This window comes from Mytilus trossulus, chromosome 9 (assembly GCF_036588685.1).
Source record: "Mytilus trossulus isolate FHL-02 chromosome 9, PNRI_Mtr1.1.1.hap1, whole genome shotgun sequence".
Taxonomy (NCBI): domain Eukaryota; kingdom Metazoa; phylum Mollusca; class Bivalvia; order Mytilida; family Mytilidae; genus Mytilus; species Mytilus trossulus.
Genome location: NC_086381.1, coordinates 4390684 through 4414609, shown reverse-complemented (window position 1 = coordinate 4414609; position 23926 = coordinate 4390684). Strand labels below are relative to the sequence as shown.

Here is a 23926-nt window from a genome sequence, read left to right as displayed (position 1 = left end):
CACTGACTGCCTAAGAGGGGCCTGCTACGGTCATACTTCAATGGTTCCCTATGTAAGCAATCAAATTTTTCACAGAAAAGGGGGGGCCCCCTCTAAATTCGCCTCTGGACCCCCTAGAATGTTAAGAATTATTTACATCATGTGGACACAAAATAAACATTTTCCAACCTGTGCCTTGAATTTAGATTATACTGTTGAGTAATAGTGAGTAACATATCAAGCTGAACTAATTACTTACTTTGAGATAATTTGAACATATATGCTATCTAGTTTGCAAGCCAAACTCTGTAGTCTTATGTTTTATGTTGGTCTTAAAAGAACCAAAAAGTAAAAACTTCTAAATGACAAAGATCTAACTATATTTTGAAATGAGGGATATAACTTAAAACTTTGACAATGGTAGCCCACAGGTTAAATTTTGCAAACCACATATATAGTCCTATACAAGAAAAAGCAGAAATTTAAGTAGCCCACATTAAATTTGAGGGGCCAGTGGTCCGTAAATCTGGGCCCCTGCTAATTGCATACCCTGTAACAACATATTTGAAAAGCACTGAACTGTTCATAAGTTATTGCACAAAAACAACCAAAGTCAACAAACACTAACCCATTGTACACCCAATTCAATAACACATTCTGTTTGATAAACATTTCTGGAATCATAAATATTAGACAGATGCACAGGCTTTTTAAATGGATTGATTTCAACATCTTATTGATCTTTCAAGTTTGTTTGCATGTCTTTCATTTTACATAAAAGTCTGCAGAATCAAAGCATTTCATAATTTTCCAACTGTATAAGGCTTAGAAGCTTCACAATTTCCAATGCAGTAAAGAAAATTAAAACGTTTGTTTTGAATAATGCACTTTTGACGACTGGTGATTTATTGATCAGTTTTATCTTAAAGTCAACACTCTTCTCCGAGTCCTGATATATCTCCCTCTCAACAGCTGATCTACGCTAATTACAACATTACAGTTAAATATGCATTTAAAAAAAAATACGAATCAATCAAGTGAAATATTGTTGTGTAATGCCATTCTATATAAACTGTATTAGATATTTATAGCTTTCTGCAGAAAATGGATAGATTAAAAGCAAAATGGCATCGATTCTTTTAGAATAAAACTTTGATGCAATGTTCTATAATAAGAGTTACATTAACAGGTTCAAGGGATTTTTTATATCAATTTATAGATCAGTAATGTAAACTTTAATCATGGTTCTACTTCAATTCTAACTGCTGTATAATAAACCAATTTCTAATTCCAATGCAATAAAATCAACAATTTTTACAATTTTAAGAATTTCAATATGCTTTTTAGTACTGTTCATCTGGCCGTGTGACATGTGTAAATATCTTCATTTTGATTTCAATGCAATAAACTCAACAATTTGAATGATTTTACGAATTTTAACATGTTTTCTATGTACTGTTTATCCAGATGAGTGATGTGTGTTTAATTTCGTTGCAAAAAACTCAACAATTTGTATGATTTTAATAATTTTAAAAAGCTACATAATGTTTATCTAACAGACTGACACATGTGAATATAATCATTAATCACATTACCAAAAACTCTTCTATCCTTGAAGAAATTAAAGAGTATCACATTTGTTGTGTTAAAACTGCTTATTGAATTAACCTTGACACGAAGACTTAAATCAAAAAGTTTGAAACTGATTGTTAATTCATCTGCTGGGGGTAAACACCTCAATATTTAAATAAATTATAGCTTAGAAGAGCAACTGCATAGGCGGATTCAGGGTGACCTCAGGGAGCCCCCCCCCCCCTTTTCATGTGAAAAAATTGGTTGATTATATAGGGAATCATTGTAGCATGACTGGAGTGGCCCCCCCTTAGGTCAGTCAGTGCCCCCCCCCCCCCCTTTTAGGAAAAGTTCTGGATCCACCACTGAACTGGTCCTTAAATAACTGGTCATTCTTTTCCAGAAACAACTTATAACTGTTAACTCTTTTTAAATTATCATCTTGTAATTCTAAGTCATACATAGATCTTCTAATTAGTCCTATATTATATTGGATGATTTAAGACAGATCATTAGACTTAGCAACAATTAGAATGTAAGGCTTTGCTAAGTACTTCTATCCTGATTAGAGCTGAATACAAATAAATAAATAAAACTTATGTTTTAAGACACTGAAACTTTGCTGTAGAAACTGTCTTTTGGTATAAAAAAAAATCATAAAATTTCCATGAAGATTAAACAAAGTTATTGATGTCTAAAAAAAATTAACCACCGACTGAACCTGTATAGTCAAGGCTATTAATAACAAAATAAGTTCTGGCATCCAGTTTATAAATGTTGCGGTCTTTTATTAATGCTTCTTCAATTTTCTATGAATAAAAAGCTTCCTATTAGCATTTCATTTACTGATATTGTAACAAATATTAATGTCATTTAATATTATAATAACTGTTTTGTTTATTTTCCATATTTGATAATGACTTAAATTACACAACTACAATACAAACTGAAGTCAGAAAAAGATGGGTTCAAATTAGTAAAAAATACTTATCAGTTGGGACTAGTTTAAATAAATGTATATTTTGAAATGGTTCATAAAAGTTTAGGCAATGTTAAGCTGTGGATAATCCACAATGAAATAAATACATTTTTGCCATGCTGACAAAAAATATCTCTATCATATATATAAAATAGCAAGTATGCACTTTGCGTAATTTACAGTTGATCTCTAACATTATCATCTGATTTATAACCCAATCTGTAATAATACAGATATAATATCTGATTCTTTTTCTACATTGAAAACAACCACATTCTCTGTTATAATTACCACTTGGCATTAACTCCTTCATATATCAGATATTTGTCTGTTAATTAGGTCAAATACTTAACTCAAGGTCAAATCTAAGATGTACACTAATTTTATGTTCTTCTTTAATTACTGATGAAACAACTGCACTCATTGAAGAAATTAAGGCCATACTTTTTACCCTATTTTTGTAAGCAAGGGGTGATTAAGAATGTTAAGGCAGAAGTATCTACTATAATTTCTTTCAAGTAGAATTTGAGCAAAACGAAAAATGATAGAAATTTTCATAATTTGTCAAAATATATTATTTTTACGATATGTTCAAAGATAAAATAATATGAGTGCACATCCTGAAATGTCTCCACTGTTAGACTTTCAAGAATTGATCTTGTGTCAAAAACATGTTATTTATAAATATTTATCTGCAGGTATTACAAACTTAACATTATCAATGATTCATGTAAATGAGGTCAAGGTTATATGAACAATGCCAGACAGACATGTGCACATCACAATCACGATCTACAACAAATATTGTTAGCCTATTGCTTAAAGCATCTTACAAAAGACATAGTTAGAAACTAAACATTGACCATAGAGCCATAAATATGAGGCCAAGGTCATATGATTCATGAACCCTGCAAGATACCATGAACATTACAAAATAATTTTATACACCAAATATAGATATATTACTTATTAGAAATGAGAAACAGACATAACCATGAAAACCTAACATTGGCAAAAGAACCATGAAAATAAGGTCAAGGTCATATGAAATCTGCCAGACATACATGTAAACCTTGCAATCATTTCATACATCAAATAAAGTTGCTGTATTGCTAATGGTATCTGGGATGAACACTTGACCATGAAAAATTTAACCTTTATAATAAATAAAATGAGGTCAAGGTCATATGAAATCTGCAAGACATACAAGTAAACCTTGCAATCATTCCATACATCAAATAAAGTTGCTGTATTGCTAATGGTATCTCGGATGAACACTTGACCATGAAAAACTTAACCTTCATACTAAATAAAATGAGGTCGAGGTCACGAGAACCAGGTCCAACAGACATTTAGATCTTGCAAGGATCCCATATATATACCAAATATAGCTATCTAATTATTCACACTATACATTCTTTATAACCCTCCATTTTTTTTCGGCTATAACATTCTCTCAATAAATGGTGTAATACAAATTATGTATGAAGTTTAACAGAACTGGGTAGAAGAATATAGCACGACTACTGCCAGTACAACAACAAGGTTTTATTTTAACATGAAATGCCAGTACAGAAATTGTACTTGAGCCCTCTCAAGAGAAATGATAAATATTTCTCAGCTACTTCCATAATAGAAATTTCTTAGCTTTAATATGATTGCAGACATTCATCAGTCATCTAATTTATTATGCCTGTCTATAGACCCCCTTCTGCCTTTCTGAAACCCCAGACTAATGAGTATAATGCTAACAATTATTAGTGTGTAACCTTAGGGGAAAATGTCCTTTTATTTCATTGATTCAGTTTTATTTTTTTCTGTTTTAATACTATCCTGCTTCACCATGTTTTTTTTTAAGGAGAACCCATTGTACAATTTATATCTATAAATAGAAGCACACCTGCAAGTACAGAATAAAGTTCTTAATACAGATTCTACTGTTATGTCTTACCCCTTGTTCTGCTTCTAAAAATAGCAACAGATCATCGGTGGTGAGGTAGTCAGCATTGCTTGCATATCTGTAAATAATTAGTAAAGAAAATAATCAATGAAAGAAAAAGTTAGAAAAAAACATTCCTTCATTATAAGTTGAGAGGAAAAACTTGCAGGTGGTATATCATGTATATTGTTGTGACATATACAAATCAATGTATCATTGTAAACAAACTGGTTTCCTGCCAATATATACGGTCTGTTATGTTATCTAATATATCTATTAGAGTTACATATGATGAGAAAAAGATTTATAGACCAATATGCCAGGGAAAATCTTTCTAAATAGTGTAGGAATTACGAAACATATCCGACAATACAACAGACCACTTCAATTTCAATAACAGACTGCTTTATTAAAATAGACGTTCATATAAAAAGCAACGCTTGGCCCGGATAGCCAGACATTTGAAATCCAAAGATGAATAAGTACCGAAACTGTTGAAAAGCTATGTCAAAAATACCTAAAATAAATAGCCAAATTAAACTAAAGCCAATTTTGCCTTCTATATAAGGGGTGGCAGCCAAGCATTTCAGACACGTCATTCTGACAAGGCTGAAAGAAGGAAAAATAAGATTAATGAAAAGTAGACCATAACCCCTTCAGCATTTACTAATTATTGTACCATCGAATATTCAAATGTAGACTTAAGAAGTATCCCCATCCGACACTTCCAAGTTGAAAAAATAAAGCCCAAGAACTAGCCCATGTTTTTTTTTCAAAGGGGGTAAACTTTCTTTTTTTCAACAGCTATGTTGTCCAAGCACAAAGAAAAGTGTTTTGTTAGCTTATCCTTCCTTATAGTTTAAACAAATTTTATTGTTCAAAATGACAAAAGGATCAGACACAAGTTTTACAACTTAGTAAGGTCTTCTCCAAAGGAGAGTCTATCCTTCCTTGCAAAGGGTTCTCTCTTTTCATTCATGACAATTTCATTTACACAAGGCTAATAAATTAAGAAAACTACTAAGAAATGAGGACTTTTGGAAACCTGTGTTATAATATGCACAGGTCACCTTGGCATAAATGGTTCTTTGTTTCAAATTTTCTGAAAAATTGAAGTTATCCAAGGTTTTGGTTGAAGGCTGTAATGTGACCAATAGTTATCAACTTCTGTGTCATTTGGTCTCTTGTGGAGAGATGTCTCCTTAACAGTTTATATACCACATCTTCCTATTTTTACATTAACTAACTATATGTTTTCCTCTTTTGAGTGGAATTAACTAGAAATTATGCCTGATTCCAAGGTTACACAAACAGACATGTTTAATTCCTAATAGTGCTGTAATACGCAATGTACTGAACAAGTTGATTGATTAAAATGTTTACTCTTTAGCCTTTTGTTGTTAACCGTTTTTATATAAATAACATTCATTTAAGATTGCGTTTATAAGAGTATAACTTTGCTCAATTTAGATAGTGATCAGCAGACAAAAAATGTAACATTACGAAAATTTATAATCATTGATTCTACAACCCCTAAGTGTAAACAAGTGGTAAATTTATTATAAGTTGGTGATTACAACAAAAATCCTACAAACAAAATGTCATAGAAATAAGGTTAATGAAACAAGTGATAAAATATTACATTGTTAGTTCTTGATTACACCTAAACCCCCTACAAAACAAAATGTCATAGTTCTAAACAAGTGGTAAAATATTACATTGTAGGTTTGAGATTACAACAAAACAAAATGTCATAGAAATAAGGTTGAAGAAACAAGTGGTCAAATATTACATTGTCATTTCGTGATTACACCAAAACTGTACAAAACAAAATATCATAGAAATAAGGTTCAAGAAACAAGTGGTCAAATATTACATTGTCAGTTTGTGATTACACCAAAACTGTACAAAACAAAATGTCATAGAAATAAGGTTAATGAATCTTTTTATAAAATATCCATGGGACCAACTATTTCACCACAGCAAACCCCATAATCTTTTTCCATTAGCTTTGATAAAGATAATTTGCAGTAATGTAGGAAATAAAAGGAATGCAATGTTGCTTAATTACGCTATACAAACATACAATAATAAGTTACAATTTTCCAGATGAAATCTTATTCCTCAATCAGAAAGTTAATGGAAGGAACCAAACCAGTATCAACTTAGATTGGTATTTTATATAAATAGTATTTAGTAATTGGCATCAAATATCCCAACATTTATCATTGTTCTATTTATAGACCTGTGGTTAATTTGATTATGTATACTGATTGAACCAAGAACCATTAAAGTGATGAGTGTAATGACTTTATCACAACTCTAAGATTTCATTCTATTCCTGAAATCAGTAGAAATGGTTTTAAAACATATTATGATTACATCTTAAACTTCCAATATTCCCATCTGATCAAAGTCTTCAACCACAAAACAAAGAGAACCTTGTTCTTGTGTTCAAATGAAAGACACAAAAAAATGTAAAAGCTTATGAGAGTCCTCTGCATCATATGCTACTGGTTGTGTAAGTGTTCTCTATTTTTAATAGTGAAAAATGGAGATTTTTAGCAGTCAACATTAAACTTTTACTCTAAATTTTAAAAGAAGATGTGGTATGATAGCCAATGAAACAACATTACACAAGACACCATATAATAGCGCAAAAATATACAATAACAGTAAAATACAGGAATGATTTTTTTTCAAAATGAAACTAGTGTCCAAGTCTCATAGCATTCTTTAATCAATTTCTTGATGACAAAACCAATAAATCCCAGACTGTAAGTAAATGTTAACTGCACAAGTCTATCTATAAGGCAAAAAGTACTAGGACTGTCATGTCCGACAGTAAAAGTCTATTTTTTTCCACAATTTAAAGGGCATTCAGAACATTAAATCAAGGGCTGGATAATTCAAATTGTCCATGTATGTGCAAGGGGTTTACAATTCACTGTTTCACAATCAAAAGGATTTCTGTTGGATTACTTCTATTTAGGATGTAATTGACCAATTAAAAAGCTTCGGTGTACAATTTTGAATATATTTCCCAGAATGCATTTGACTTTGACACAGATAATTAAGAATACTCCACATTGTGCATATTTTTATTGTCCCTCACTCCAGATTATAGTAGTAACACTTATCACCTCTACAATTGTATTGTTCTATATACATACCGAACTAAAAGGAAGTATATCTCAGGTCTGGTCGACACTTCCTTAAATAATGTGATGAATTCTTCGGTGTTCAATTGTCCTTTAATACTGGGATCTTGACGTTTTAACTCTATTTCCTAAAATAAAAATAATACTTCAAATTAATCACAATGTATATCTTGATTATGTTTCCAAAAACAATGGACTTATTTTAGACAATGTTTGTGTGAATGGTGAGAAATGTATAAACTAACTGGTCTATGAGAATCTGGTATGGATAACAGACCTTTGGTAGTTTCTATATAATTCAAACCCCTGTTCACACTAGCTTTTTATAAATCTATCTAAATTTGAATTGGGCCACACTTAAAAATATTTTGGTTTGCACAAACCCTACCCAAAGGTTGAGACAGTGGGTAGGTAGGTAGGCATTTTCTTTTTTTTCCAAAAAAACAGAAATTGAAGTATCAGATGTTTATTTGATTAAAAAAAAACTTCTTCAAATCAGGACAATAAAAGAATTTGAGTAGGCAGCTTTTTTCTGGGTAGGTAGCGTTTGGGCAAACAAACCTATTATTTAGTATGGCCTTGATCTAAATAAAACCAGTAAGCATTCACATTATCTTTAATCCTATAGATCTCTATTGGTCCAATCTAAAACACTGCATTCACACTACATGTAACAAGAGTGGACACACTGAAATGTCTCGCCTCTCTCTTATCATTATTTTTTATGTTCTTAGACCTAAATATAAAGCTTTACTTCAAGTAACACACATACTTTACATGATCCTAGAAAATGGTCAGAAAAAACAAACGAAAAAATACATGTACACCAAACAAGCATTCAATACACCAAATATAATTGACCCATTACTTATAGAATAGACTTAACCAAGAAAACTAAACATTGTCAAATGAACCATGATAATTAGGTCAAGCTCAGATGAACCATGCCAGACAGACATGTACACCTTACAATCAATCTATGCATTTAATATAGTTGACCTATTGCTTTAAGTATTAAGGTTGAAGCATCATTGATTTACCATACCAAAACCAATTTTATGCTGAAATTTTTGTCAATTTTTAGAAACTGACCTTGACATTAAATGCAGTAACCTTAAAGCAAAAAGAATCTTCCTCCCATTATATTTGACATATATCCAGGTATGGTTGCAATTCCAATATCAACTATTAGAGTTAGCAAATGGAAATAAAAATTAATGACTGGTGAAAAAATACTTACACAGCTACTTTTGCATAGGTACTATTTCTGTACTTAAAATCTGTAGTACTGGAAATTTAATTTTAATATTCAGTACTATTTTGTTACTTTAAAATTATTGTAATATTTAGGTACCTGTATTTTACAGTACTTAATTTGTACTTGAAATTTAGGTACTAAATATTTTTGGTTACTACCGTTACATTTTCAGCATTTTGAAAGTTTTGCTATTTTAAATCTCTTAAAATTATGATTTTCAAACATGGAATTTGTATTATTTCTGTTCCAAAATATTTAGTACAAATCAAGTACTGTAAAATACAAGTACCTAAATATTACAATAATTTTAATGAGTGAAATAGTACTAAATTTTAAAAGTAAATTTCCAGTACTACATATTTTTAGTACATAAATAGTAACTATGATTGTTGGTTGCTTAACGTCCAGTGGCAAATATTTCATGCATATTCAGGACGATAATAAATAGTAACTATGCAAAAGTAGTTGTGTACCCACAACTAGCCATTTGCTAGCCTAGTTGTTTATGAGAGAAAATGAGATACAGATAGTGAACCAGACAGTCAACAGAAGTCAAGTGGGGTAAAATGTTCCAGAGGTTTTTAATCTTATCATAATATAATGCATTAGGCATGGACAGGTTTTATTTATATATTTTCAAGCAGACATATAACTAAATTTTAAGTCCTATTAAAAGATAAAGAATAAATGTCCCACGTAGCAGATGTGTAGCACATCAGGAAGTATCAACAGCTAGATATTTTAAAAAAAAAAAAATTTCGGCCTTAAGGGTTTAACATAAATATTTTAAAATGAAAATCGATATAAATAATTTAGTTGCGTGATTATGGGTAACTATTTACTATTCAGGTTTAAAATATTTTCCTTTCATTGTGATTTGAGCGTAACATTTCCTGTTTAACAGATAGATGGCTTCCTCTCATAACAAGACTAATAACAAAGGCTCCCTAAGGAGAAATTATTTACAATCCTTATCATCTATATTCATAATGCACTTGAATTGAAAGGAAATCCTTTTAACTTAAGTTTATGCTCTCTTTACATTCTGTTTATATCTCATGTTTTATTTATCTATTTACTGAAATCACTAAAACCAATTGCCTACACATAAAATGACAGACCACGATAAAAAACTTAAGAGGACAAGACACTTAGAATCTAACTATCAATGACAAGAAAACCAATAAGAACCAACCCTTATATCAAAGAATTTGTAATTTAAAAATAACAATCTAATCCACTAGAATATCAATCAGTACACCTCCAAACAGATTCATTATGAAGTGGCATCATAAACAAGATTAAAGACATGTCTTTGTCTTGTTCAATGTCTTAATTACAAAATGACATTTGTTCTTGGAAACTCAGACCAGTGTTCTGTGACTCTATTAAAACATTGACATCAAATTTTAACTACCCTATATAGGAGTTATTTTGATGGCTGGATCATCACAATTTGTAGTTACTAGTCATGCTAGTTGCAACATTCAATTCAATGAAATATTTGCATGATCATGTTTTCAATCTTGCATTTGTTCAGATACAGGGGAGGATAGGAGGAATATGCCTACACCCTCAATACTTTGACCCTAAATATTGTGTGTTTTTAATCAATTTTTCTGATCTTTTAATGCCCTCCACAACTGAGATATTATCAAAGTCTTTAGAAGTATTCATTAGGTCAGTGTAAATCTAAGTCTTATAATGTTTTTGATATAGTTTCAGCTAAAACAGTTTACATGCACATTTATTACAGAAGCTGGAACATAAAACTTTAGGGGGACCTTTTTTGAAAGTATTCTAATGAAATTATCAGAATGACTAGCTCCAAAACATTTAAATGTTAAACATTTATCCTCTAAAGTTTTAAGAGCATTTAGTAAGAACACAATATGCATGTAATATTTAAAGGGGTTCAATGTACTTTGTATTAGTATATCACTTATACAATCATTGTTTCAAGGGTTCTTTATTCAATTAAACCATAATATATATCAAAGTGACCCCTTTAGTGAGCCCCAGATTACATCATGAATGATTCATTACCAACTGAGTATGACAACAGATTATGAAGTTTTCTCTGCTGTAATTAGTACAATAATTTGCACAAAGGAAACAGTTTATGATGATGTCTATTTCATAATGATATCATACATCACAGCTCCTGATGCAGGTTCACTCCATTACATGTCCACATGCTATTAAACTAAGATCAAGTTCATTGTCTCTCTCAGACAGTGGTCTAAACATATAGGATTAATTATGATGGAGGTTGTAAACCCCTGACAGGAGTTGTTTCCTATAAATTCCTGACTGGTGTTGTTTCCAATAAATACCACACAGGAGTTGTTTCCCATAAATCCCTCACAGGTGTTGTTTTCCATTAATCCCTCGCAGGTGTCGTTTTCCATAAATTCCTCACAGGTGTTGATTCCCATAAATCCCTCACTGGTGTTGTTTTCCATAAATCCTGACAGGAGTAATATTACCCATAAATCCCTGACAGGTGTTGTTACCCATGAATCCCTGACATATTTTGTTACCCATAAATCCCCGACAGGTGTTGTTACCAATGAATCCCTGACAGGTGTTGTTACCCATGAATCCCTGACAGGTGTTGTTACCCATGAATCCCTGACATATGTTGTTTCCCATAAATCCCTGACAGGTGTTGTTTCCCATAAATCCCTGACAGGTGTTGCTTCCCATAAATCCCTGACAGGTGTTGTTTCCCATTTATCCCTGACAGGAGTTGTTTCCTATTTGTCCCTGCCAGGAGTTGTTTCCCATAAATCCCTGACAGATGTTGTTTCCCATTAGTACCTGACAAGAGTTATTTCCCATAATCCCTGACATGAGTTGTTTCCCATAAATCCATGACAGGAGTTGTTTCCCATAAATCATTGACAGGAGTTGTTTCCCATAAATACCTGACAGCAGTTGTTTCCCATAAATCATTGACAGGAGTTGTTTCCCATAAATCCCTGATAGATGTTGTTTCCCATAATCCCTCACAGGAGTTGTTTCCCATAAATCCCTCACAGGCGTTGTTTCCTATAAATACCTGACAAGAGTTATTTCCCATAATCCCTGACATGAGTTGTTTCCCATAATCCCTCACAGGAGTTGTTTCCCATAAATCCCTCACAAGAGTTATTTCCCATAATCCCTGACATGAGTTGTTTCCCATAAATCCATGACAGGAGTTGTTTCCCATAAATCATTGACAGGAGTTGTTTCCCATAAATCCCTGACAGGTGTTGTTTCCCATAAATCATTGACAGGTGTTGTTTCCCATAATTCCCTGATAGATGTTGTTTCCCATAATCCCTCACAGGAGTTGTTTCCCATAAATCCCTCACAGGTGTTGTTTCCTATAAATACCTGACAAGAGTTATTTCCCATAATCCCTCACAGGAGTTGTTTCCCATAAATCACTGACATGAATTGTTTCCCATAAATCACTGACATGAGTTGTTTCCCATAAATCCATTACAGGAGTTGTTTCCCATAAATCCATAACAGGAGTTGATTCCCATTAATCCCTGACAGGAGTGGTTTTCCATAAATTCCTCACAGGTGTTGTTTTCTATTTATCCCTGCCAGGAGTTGTTTCCCATTTATCCCTGACAGGAGTTATTTCCCATAATCCCTCACAAGAGTTGTTTCCCATAAATACCTGACAGGAGTTATAACCCATAAATCCCTCACAGGAGTTGTTTCCCATAAATACCTCACAGGAGCTTTTACCCATAAATCCCTGACTGGTGTTGTTTCCCATTAATACCCATGACAGAGACATATAATACAGAGATGTCAAATGAAGGAAAAATCCTATATCATGAATCTTTCTAATTAGGTTCATCCATCATAACAGTAAGTAAACTAGAACAAATTCATAGGTTATCTGTTTTTCTCATTTCACAATCAAATTGCATAATATCAGCACTATAATCCCTGGAGGATAATTGATAAATATATGAACAAAAAGAGTCATTTTCATGATATTACCTGTCCTTTGGCGAAAGTTAAGTACATAAGGGCTAATTAATCATGCAGAACAAAACTAATTTGCAATATGTTACTTCCAATAATACTAAATATCAGTCAACCATAGATAAACCTCAAATAATATGATTTGTTACTACAAAGGATTATATACCAATATATATACATGTTTATATGTCAAACCAATAAAGATCTGCATAAAAAATACCTATTACACATGGTACTGAAAACCTCATGTTCTATTTATAGAAAGAACAGATTATGTTTGTCAGATGGTAGGCTCATTTGGATACAAATAAACTTATGAACATCAAGAATGATTGTAGCTTAGTTTGGAGCATACCTGAGGACCAGACTTCCATTTTAACTCACAACCTGTGAAATTTACTTATTCTGTGTGACCAGGTTACAATGGAAGATAAAAAAATTAATCAGTCAAAGAAAATCAGAATAATGACAAAACACAAAAGACTATGTATGCACAGATAACAGAAGATAAAGGCAAAGTAAATCCTTCCAAAATTAGGGTTAGCATTAAAGAAGGCCACTAGCTTAGACCAATCTACAAAGATTAGGTAAGAACATAAAGGTACTAATCTCTTTTCAAATTAGGGTTAGCATTAAAGAAGGCCACTAGCTTAGTCCAATCTACAAAGGTTAGGTAAGAACATAAAGGTACTAATCTGTGTCCACACTCTCATGTAGCATAGAATATCTTTGGAATGTATATGTTATTCTGTATATGACACTGAGGGGTGAAGACTAGGGAATTATACACAATGAGAAAAGACAGGTACATCACAGAATACATAGATCAATAGGTGCAAATAATATCCAAGAACATGTACAGAATTCTCACAGTAGATCAACTAGTGCACATAAAAACATGTTATATACGCAGTCATCTAAATAGCAAATGATAGACTTATTCTCATGTTCTAGTTATGGATTGATTGTTTGGTGTTTAATAACACTTTCAGCACTATTGTGCTGCTTTGTGGTGGTCAGTTTTTATTGGTGGAGGAAGCCAGAGTGCACTGAAAGAACTACCAACCTTTGGTAGGAAAATCGACAATCCTAGTCAATTAAGATTGGGGTCAAGCTCATCTCTCACATGGGGAATTTGAACTTACAGCCTAGTAATTAGTATAGCTAACAAGTCTACTCAATCAATATGGGAAAGGGACCTCTTCATGCCTTTTGGAATAAGTGTTATTTGGTTGCTGTTTCATAAATATATTTACCCATAAGTCTTTTAGCTCAAATGGTAAGGAGTATACTCTCTGTATTTCTTTAAGTGGAATAAAATGTACAATTGACATCAAGCAGGGGTGGGGGGCAGTCTTCAACATTCATTTGTTGTATGTTGAGGTCTAACATTCACTTTGAGATTTAGAACAACAATAAAAGAGCTGTTACTAAGCTTTTTTCCTAGTGTGTGTAGGCATTGTATGTCATAATCCTTTCTTTTCTATCTCCGTTTGGTAAGTATAAAATAAAAGAAATTACGAAATATAGGGAGAACATAACCAAAGGTACAGTGACTTTACAGCAAATAATAATCAATTAATGGTACAGAGCTTATTAACTTCTGTTCTTGATCTTAATACATACTGAAATGACTTCAAGTTCTGATGGCTCTGTTCATTTAAAGTTCTTTAAAAAGAAAATCTTAAAACTACAAATACAATCGTATATTTAGTATCTTATTTCTAGATTAAATATTGAACAACAATTTTCCTGAAGGGTTCAGTTTAATGTTTCTATAATATTATCTTTATTAAAAGATTACTTCATTACCATAAAAGTGGTTTAAGGCTTCACATATTTTAAGCATGAATGAACTATTAAAATAGAGATATGTTTGGCCTTTGTAACTTTATCACAAACTATATTAGTTATATGTTGCCAATGCTGATGCCAATAATGGAAACAAAACATCTAAATCTCGCCAGGCTAGACAAAAATGACAGGAATTCCAGCTGTATCATTTGTCAATACTGTTTTAGCATTTCATTTACTGGTATTTGGATATCAGTTTAAGTAGTTTAAGGGAAATCAAAATGTAGAGTGTTTGCTTTTAAAGTTTTGCCTAATGCAAATTTCTGCATACAAGGGGCTGTGTAGAAAATATGTACTTAGATGGACATTAACATTCATGAACACTTTACCTTAACCCCCGAAATTCACAAAAGTTAGTATCCTACAAAAATATTACTTAATCCACTGTACAATCTACTGGAAAGGTAGCACAGTCAACCATCATATTATTCTTAACTGGCTTTTAAAGACTGTTTTGAGTTCTTCTCTTCTCAAAAACTTTTGTATGAATGCATGGAATGAAAACTGGATTGTGGAGTATACATCTCCTAATATGGTCTGTTTTTGACATGTTGCAGTAATCAAGCTTATATTAGCTTTATACTATATCATCTTTATAATGTAAAATTTATTAACAAAATATATCAACTGAGTTAAAAAAAAAATACAATAACCTTGCTTAAAATCTGAACATACTGCATCAATCGGGATTCAATCCATTCATTTAATTTGATATTATCATGAATAAATTTACACAGAAGTTATGCTTCTCTGTCAAATTGTTTTATTTATATCAGTTTGTTTTTTCTACATTAAATCTATGTTTTAGATAGAACAAACTAACAATAATTCAATTAGGAGATTTAATACAATAAGCTTGTATACTTATTAATGTAATAAAGATGAAATTTGAAGAAGTTTATAAGACAAGTTATAAAATATTGACATTCTAATTAAATTTGTTGTCATATTATTATCCGATTTCCAGTTCATTAAAAGTCATATTCATTTTTTTAGCTATTAGATGTGTCTTATGTCCGTCATCTCTCACAGGCCCTGTGGTACTATATATTAATAATACCATAGCTTAAAAGAACAAAACATTACCAGTTTTTATAGAAATTTTATTGCTTAGGTTTTTTTCTCATTGCAATCTTATAATGGGCAATAAATTTACCTGCGATCAATGACACTGATACAAAGAGGATAGTTACAGACCTTTTATTACGTTTTAACAATAAATTGTGTAAGATGAAAAGAGCCTAACGTTCCTTCCATGTAAAACCATGATCACATTACAGGAACCTATAATCATTTAATGCTGAATTATACCACATTACTGCCAACACAGTAAAGACCCATTACTATTTATCCACAAAAACCTATTTCAATCTTTAAACAAAGCCTGACATTAAATAGGTTGTTATGCCTATAAAACAGGAATTGATTTCCTGGAAGAGCAAGCCAAATGATAAGTTCTTCCTAAAATTCCTTATAAATAAACGTTGAACATCTGAAATCGTCTGATCATCATGCTTCTCTCCTTCCAATGTTAACACATGTGGTTACTAGGAAATAACATACATCAGGAAACATCAATACATTTATAGGATAACAACCTTTTTTTTAAATTGATAAACATATGTGTGGACATATGAAAGAGCTCTCTAACTTAGAATAGAAAATGGTAACAGGCTATGTGAAAAAAAAGACAACAACCCAATCAGATGGCCACCATTGGTCTTCAAAGCAGTTAGAAAATCTCACACAGGAGGCAGGTACCAGCAGGCCCCTAAATAATAATGTGTACTAATTCAGCGAAATGGACACCAATCTTAACTCAGAAACATACAGATGAATTAAAATTTCAAAAACATACACAACAAACAAAGCTGAAGGTTCCAGTGACCTGAGAAGGGCACAAATGGTTTTTAATGAAGACAATTATATTGGAAGAAAAATAAGGTTTAGGAAGTAAACAGTGAAAGATGGGGGCTCCATTATTTCTTATGTAAGTGTTCATGCACTGATAAACTTTACTTATCATCTAATCATCTGATCACATTACAATGTGTACAGGCTGGTAATCACATCAACAAATCAAAGCCAGAATAAACAAACATTAACATAAAAGTGGCAAAAAATGAAGTTTTTGTTTCTGTTTACATCAAACAAAATATCCATGTGATAAACTTAACATGCATGTCTAACAAAGTGGTGAGCATTGAAATATACATGTGAAAATTAAGATTATTTGATTTAAATATGTAATTGATATACTCATGAGGCCATTAGACTGATAGCATTTATCTAATTATCACCATGATATAATCATATTATGGTTAATGCATAATAGTATCTTACAATATTTCTGGAGGACAAAAGGGGGGAGGTTTATCAAAATCTTGCTTTCTTTCATAGGGAAAACACATGATAAATGCAGCAGGATATGCAATTATATTGGATGACAATATGGTGTCAGTAATACTAGTCCAGTTTGTGGCTTACATAAAAGATTTGATATATCAGGAAGCTATTAGATATGACTATTGATTGAGTCTGACACACTTTTATGATATCACCATGTCACATCTTAATTGACATTACAAAATCATCAAATTACCAACAGGGTTATTGTAACTGTAACAGCATCAAACCAAGAAAATCTGTAAAAATCACTCTTTTATGATGACAAATTCTATGGCTTTGCCAGCATCAAGAACTCTAACATTGAAGAAATTATCAAACTCTGTGCTTCTACTATGAGTAATGAGAGTAAGACAAGATGTAGGGAATAAATGTCAATGAGGGGGCAACCTAATGACAAAAAAACACAAATGTTAACTGCCTTCAACACTTAGACAGGTGTATATAAAATATATGTAGCATTCAATCACCCTACACTTGGAAAATTATTGATAAAATTAAACGTAAACTATCTATAGATATTTGTTTAGAACTGAATCCATAGTGATGTACACAAAACAATGCAATAGAATTCCTTGACAAAAAACTTTAACCTTAAACAGGACAGACAGACAGACATACAGATATATGAAACGACAGAAGAACAGACAGACGAACAAATGAACAAACGAACAACAGACACACAGACCAGAAAACATATTATGAGTTTTATACATTTAAACATCATGCTGGTAATTCATGGTCACCGTAACCTAAATATGCCAAGTTGTGTTGTACATTGTACTTCCATATACAGTGTAACTTGCCTTAATCTGACACACTGGGGGACCAGAAAAATATGTTGGATTAAGCAGTGTGTTGGAAAGCTCAGGTTTTTTATGCAAAAATAGGCTACATTGGAACCATGAAAATGTGTAGGTTAAAGCAGGGTGTTGGAATACTTAGATGTTTGATCAGGCAAATTACACTGTACAGTTTTAATGGCAAAATATATAAATAAAACCTTCATGACGTTTACTCCTTTCCTATTCAAAGCAATCTATGGATATCTATCTATTCAAAATGGAGTTAATGGCTGTATTAAATCATCTGTAGTATCATGATCTATCATATGGATCCATTATAGAAAGATATAATCACCTATTTATAAAATTTATTCATTAAGTAATATGCTACTTGTTTAATCCCAGTTCAACCATTTTCTTAATTGTTAATTCTATTTCGCATTCCATAGGGATAAAAACAATGTAACAGAATTTACATATTGTCAAAATCAATTTTAGCTATCATCAATACAGAGAGTGATTACATAGTTCCATGTTAGTTGTGAGCCGAGTCGGCCTCCTCCCGTCTTACGAGGGTAATTACTATCACAGAGACAGGGGATTAACTGCAATCAATTCTCCACGGTACTGACAGTACATGTATGCCAAGGATTTAATATCATACAGAATCATTTTCACCATATGATCAGAAACTACTGATTTTATCAATGGAATTGAAAATTGGTCATTTATCTAGTTCTTAGATTCAGGGTTAGTTATAATAACCACAATAATCATAGTGGGAAAATAATTAAAAGATTAAAACATGCATTTACATGTATTACGACTCAATAAGTGCACAGTAGCATCGGTTTAGATTTCATATTTCAAATTATTGGTGTGTTACTGTCGAAATTTATGCCTTCAGCTTCACTGTTGTGGATAAAACTTAACTGAAGACCAAATGGCCACATCAATCTAAGCGGACTGCTAAAAAAAATGCACAGATTCCTAGCTGTCTTATTTAATTCACAAATTTCCAATGAATATTTGAAGAAGTATTTCTCTGGACAACCTCCAAATTTTCCTATGACAAGACTCTCATATAAATACAGATAAAATTTATACCGATACCTTGATTGATTAATTATTGGTATTTAACACCACTTTCAACACTCTAGGTATAATAATAACCATGATGACAGCCATGTTTTATTAGTGGAGGAATGGTGAATAGCAGGAAAAACAATACCTTTGTCACTTAAGATCAAGAGTCAAATGGACCTATCCACAACTTCACGTCAAGGGGGGCTTTGAAGTCATCAGTGATGGAAAGGGTATTGATAACTATAGATGACTATTTGGACCATACAGCCCCTGTGGGTTCCCTACACTATTGATCTGGAAACATGCAACAAAGGGGATGGTTTTGTTTCTTACTTCAGAACCATTGTAATAAGACTTACCTTGACCTTTTGTTGAACTCTGGTTGGTGCGATATTGCTGTTAAGTTTCTGCATGAGACGGACAACTCCTGACTCGTCTAACAAAGCCGTTGATTGGTCAGCCTCAGCATCAAACATTTCTTGTAACCAAGTAAAAATGTTAAAGAAAATATAGGTTTTTTTCTTAATTTGTTTAAATTTACATTTTAACATTATCATTTTTTAAATAAAAAGTTTATAATAAATGACTTGATGTAACTGATCTATTACCATGATAACCTATATGTACAGTACCAAGAATTCTAATATCTGAGTGTTAATGCAAAAATTGTATTTGTTAAAAGTCCAGTGGCAAATACTTCATGCATTCTTTCATAAGGTTTCAATGGAATCTGTGTGCCAACAATGTGGGCAGTCTTGTGGCTGTAATGGCCTTTTTCATGACCATGCCAGCCAAGTGTTTCCATTTTTTACCATTTGTCTTTTGGTAGAACTTTAGCACTCAAACTTAACATTAATTTTTTGTACAGTTCATAGAATCATATTTTATATTTATTTTATGTTGTTTCAAGCCATTGAGATCCTTTTAAAACTTACTAAAAGTACTGTTGAAATTTAAAATTGATATCTTCAACTTGTATGCTTGAAATTTTTAAGTTAAAAAATCATTATTTTCATAAATTATAAATAAAGATATATAAATTAAACAGAACAGGGATTTGCAATCTTTTTAAATCCCTTATCGATACATCATAAACTTTCACATAAATAACATTGACACCTCTGAGGGTATAACTTTAAATAAATAAACACTAAAAATGTTTTGACTACTATTTGTGCCACTGATTTATCACTGATATAAGTCCTAATATCTGTAAAAACCTGCAGATGATTTTAAAATTGTAAAAAAAAAAAAAATACAACAAATAAACCTTTCTTACAGTCTGTTACAAGTGGAGTGCTCTTTTTAATTATATCAACACTAACACTTTATTTTTCTTCAAAACTAATAACCTTTAGCAATACTCCCAATTTCTGGTATAAATATCTTTCTTTTTTAGCATAGACAAGGGTAAACATGATTGGTAAAATTTATCAGATTTTGTGTCAAATGATGAAGATTTCCTGTAATTTTACATATTACTGTGTTCAAAGCTTCATAGTCAGTTCATTGCCGTAAACCATGAAAAAGCTATGACTTCATTTTGAAGTACACAGATTTGACATGTAATTTATATCAAGATTGTAAAATCCTTGTTTCAAAAATTCAAATACGTAAATATATAACATTATAGAAAATTCTATAATAAAATTGTATGATTTTTGGGCTAATTTTAAGAAAATATGACCTTTAATCTCTCAAGGCAATTTAAGGCCTGCATATGATTTTAACTGGTGAATATTTATCAGCCTTTAAATCAACAATAGAGAAATGGTGGTCTAAAGACATCAATTTATTTTGTATCTTTTTTGAAGCATTGAATTAAAGCAACCTGTCATGTCTGTTCTGTTTGTTTACAAGAATTAATCATTTATTCCTAGGACTATTGATATCCATTATCTATATAGTATTTCTGACTTTGTCTTGAAGGCAAATCTAGATTTCTCTCCCACGTTCATGGTTGGACGTAAAAAATAAAAAGGCCCTTTTGTATTTGATGCTATTTTAATTCTTTACTATGAAATATCTGCAATAAATAGAAGACCAACAAATTTAACCACAAATGTGAAAATGTCTTGGCTTAATAATGAGCCATCCTACAAATACATGTTTACTGCCTAGACAGAGGAACAGAAGAAAAGACTATATATAGCTATCTAATCCCCTTCCTGGAAACAATTGAATATATTGACCCAGTTAGTACTGTTTAATAGCAGCAGATGTCTTTAAAAGGCTGGAAGGAGATTAGTTAACATGGTAAATAAGCAGGTTGCTTGTATAGATTACTGTAGTCTATTTATAGTAACTATTGAGTATAGAAAATATTAACCACAAACTGTTGCAAAGATCAAAATTTCGCCAGAATTTGCTTGTTCAATACATGTACTTAATTTACAACATGCAGCCTTAGTATATATATATATGCTACACTTTTGACAAAGGCTGCAATGTTGTAAAGCATATGCTTTCCTTGTCTTTTTTTATTTAGATATATAAATGTAGGAAGATGTGGTATGAGTGCCAATGAGACAACTTTCCATTCAAGTCACAATTTATAAAAGTAAATCATTATAGGTCAAAGTACGGCCTGACCATATGGAACCTAGGCTCACACCAAACAGTAAGCTAGCATTAAGGGCCCCAAAAATTACTAGTGTAAAACCATTTGAACAGGAAAACCAAGGGTCTAATCTATATAAAAAATGAGAACTGAATAACACTTCTGAACCAAATAGTATGATGAAAATAATAGTGACTTTGACCTGTTTCCCAGTGTACTTCCTGAATGATGGTTTGTTTTAATATTTAGAGAATATCATATGTGGCTTTTTCAACTATGATAATACAGATTACACCTACAGTTTACAGGTATTTACAGGTATATTATATAAAAGGATATCTGTCTCTCATCTGCTGCATTTCTTCTATGGCTTCAGGCGCTGAAACAAAAATAGAAAATCTTATTGATAAAATACATGTATTTACATGCAAATAAGCAACCATCATGACCATATGACATTGTGAAAAAAAAATGCAAGTATTTCATGGAACAAAATCTCAAATCTCTTGGCTAAAATACTTGTATTAACATGCAAATAATCAACCATATGTTCATACTATGTGTAAAACAACATTCAAATTTCTTGGCTAAAATACATGTATTTTCATGTAACAAAATATCAAATTTCTTGGCTAAAATACATGTATTTTCATGTAACAAAATATCAAATTTCTTGGCTAAAATACATGTATTTACATCTAAATAATGAACCATATGACGATGTCATCAGAATTTTATGTACAGAGAATACAAATATTGTGGGAGAATTTTATATAAATTGTGTTTTAGGAGGCAGTCAGTCATTTGTTTCTAATAGATTTTTTTTGCAAATATTGCATTCATTTACATATGAAATTAATGAAAATCTCAATTTGGAATAAATTTGTGGTTCAAAAGGTTTTCTGGTTTTATTTCCATGTTATAGATTATCTTGGTAAAATGTTTTCTAGATAAATACTATAGACAAATGTTTTTTTCATCAAATTGTGAACTATAAATTTATCATCTGGCAAACTTTGTAACAGATAAAAAATGAATATTATCTTTATCAACAAAGGTATTATTATATTCTACTTGTAAAGTTCAAACTTCTTATAAGTTCAAATCTATTGTACAATGATTTTAAAGATAGATTAATTGGTTGGTGTTTAACGTCACTTTCAGCACAGTTGGTTTATCCTAGCGGTCAGTTTTGTTTGGTTAAGGATTGGATTATACAGAACATACATGTACTAAATTGACCCAACTTTGAAAACTTAATTATCATTGAACTATAAAGTATTACTCGTAGCATATGAATAGAATGACCTTTGCACAAAAACTTAAGATGAAAATAGAATTTATCATTTGACTGTCAGCATGGTCAGGGCTGTCAGATGACATGTAAACTTTACTATTAAGATTAATATAACTGAATACTGTAAATTCAGAAATTAATGCAAGGTTTTTATTATTGCTAAAAATTCGACGGAGTTGTAAATGCATTAATTCAAACTCACAATTTGAAATTTTTTGTATGAATTAAACAGTATTTTTCTCAAAATCGTTAATATTAGAATTGCAATTAAGTCTAGAATGACTAAATAGCAATAATAAATGCATGCAATAATTACTGAATATTCAGTACTTGTTAATTATGACAATCTATCTCTGCATGTGCATTAATGTCTCAAATGATAGTATCTTTTGCATTTGCTTGTCCCTCTTTCTTAGGGAGGGAGAAACAGTAATTGCACAACTATGAATAAGTGGTTAAACTGCATAATTTACTTCAAATTTTCTTTGAATAAGGGTCCTAAACAATTTAATATTTTCAGGAGAAGGGACCTCAAAGGTTTCAAAGACCCACTTAATTACAATTGTTTTGTTTTTCTTCCCCCTTTTTATTTCAATGAATTCAAAAATCATATCAATTTAGAGGAGCTTGTGTTGTATTTCTCTAAAATGTTGTGTAGGCCTTTTAAATATTTTATTTGCTTTCAATAAATTAACTTGAACTAAATTGAGTGTCCAACTGGTGCTAATTAAAAGTTAAATTCAAGTGATAAAAACATTTTATGTAAATTCTCAATGCTATATATCACGTGCTTCAGACTCTCTTAAAAGTCATCAAAGAGCACTCCACCATGACTATTAATATCCCCTATAAAAAGTCAATCTGTCCATCATTTCTAGTATTTATAGCCATATGGTCAATATGTCTATATAAATCTGATGCTTATGAATTGTAGCAGTATAAATCTAGTGATAATAAATCGTATCTGTAGATGTATTGACAGATTTATATGATTAACGAGACTTCATTCACTTCTATATTTAGCAGATCGATATCTCTAGAGAGTCCATATAGT

At 31.4% G+C, this 23926-nt stretch overlaps 1 protein-coding gene across 3 annotated transcripts in view; it reads right to left on the bottom strand.

The window, feature by feature from the left end:
• The window catches only part of LOC134684998 (inactive phospholipase C-like protein 2), a 75151-nt gene that overhangs the window by 36396 nt on the left and 14829 nt on the right, over positions 1-23926 (bottom strand). For all 3 annotated transcript variants that reach the window (XR_010101242.1, XM_063544329.1, XM_063544331.1), the window contains exons 4-7: positions 21915-21954; positions 19375-19504; positions 7643-7758; positions 4482-4548 (exon numbers count right to left, since the gene is read on the bottom strand). Coding sequence is in view for 2 of the 3 variants with exons in the window: in XM_063544329.1 (XP_063400399.1) it covers positions 4482-4548; positions 7643-7758; positions 19375-19504; positions 21915-21954 (353 nt within the window). In the remaining variant the exon portion in view is untranslated. The remainder of the gene's footprint in view (positions 1-4481; positions 4549-7642; positions 7759-19374; positions 19505-21914; positions 21955-23926) is intronic.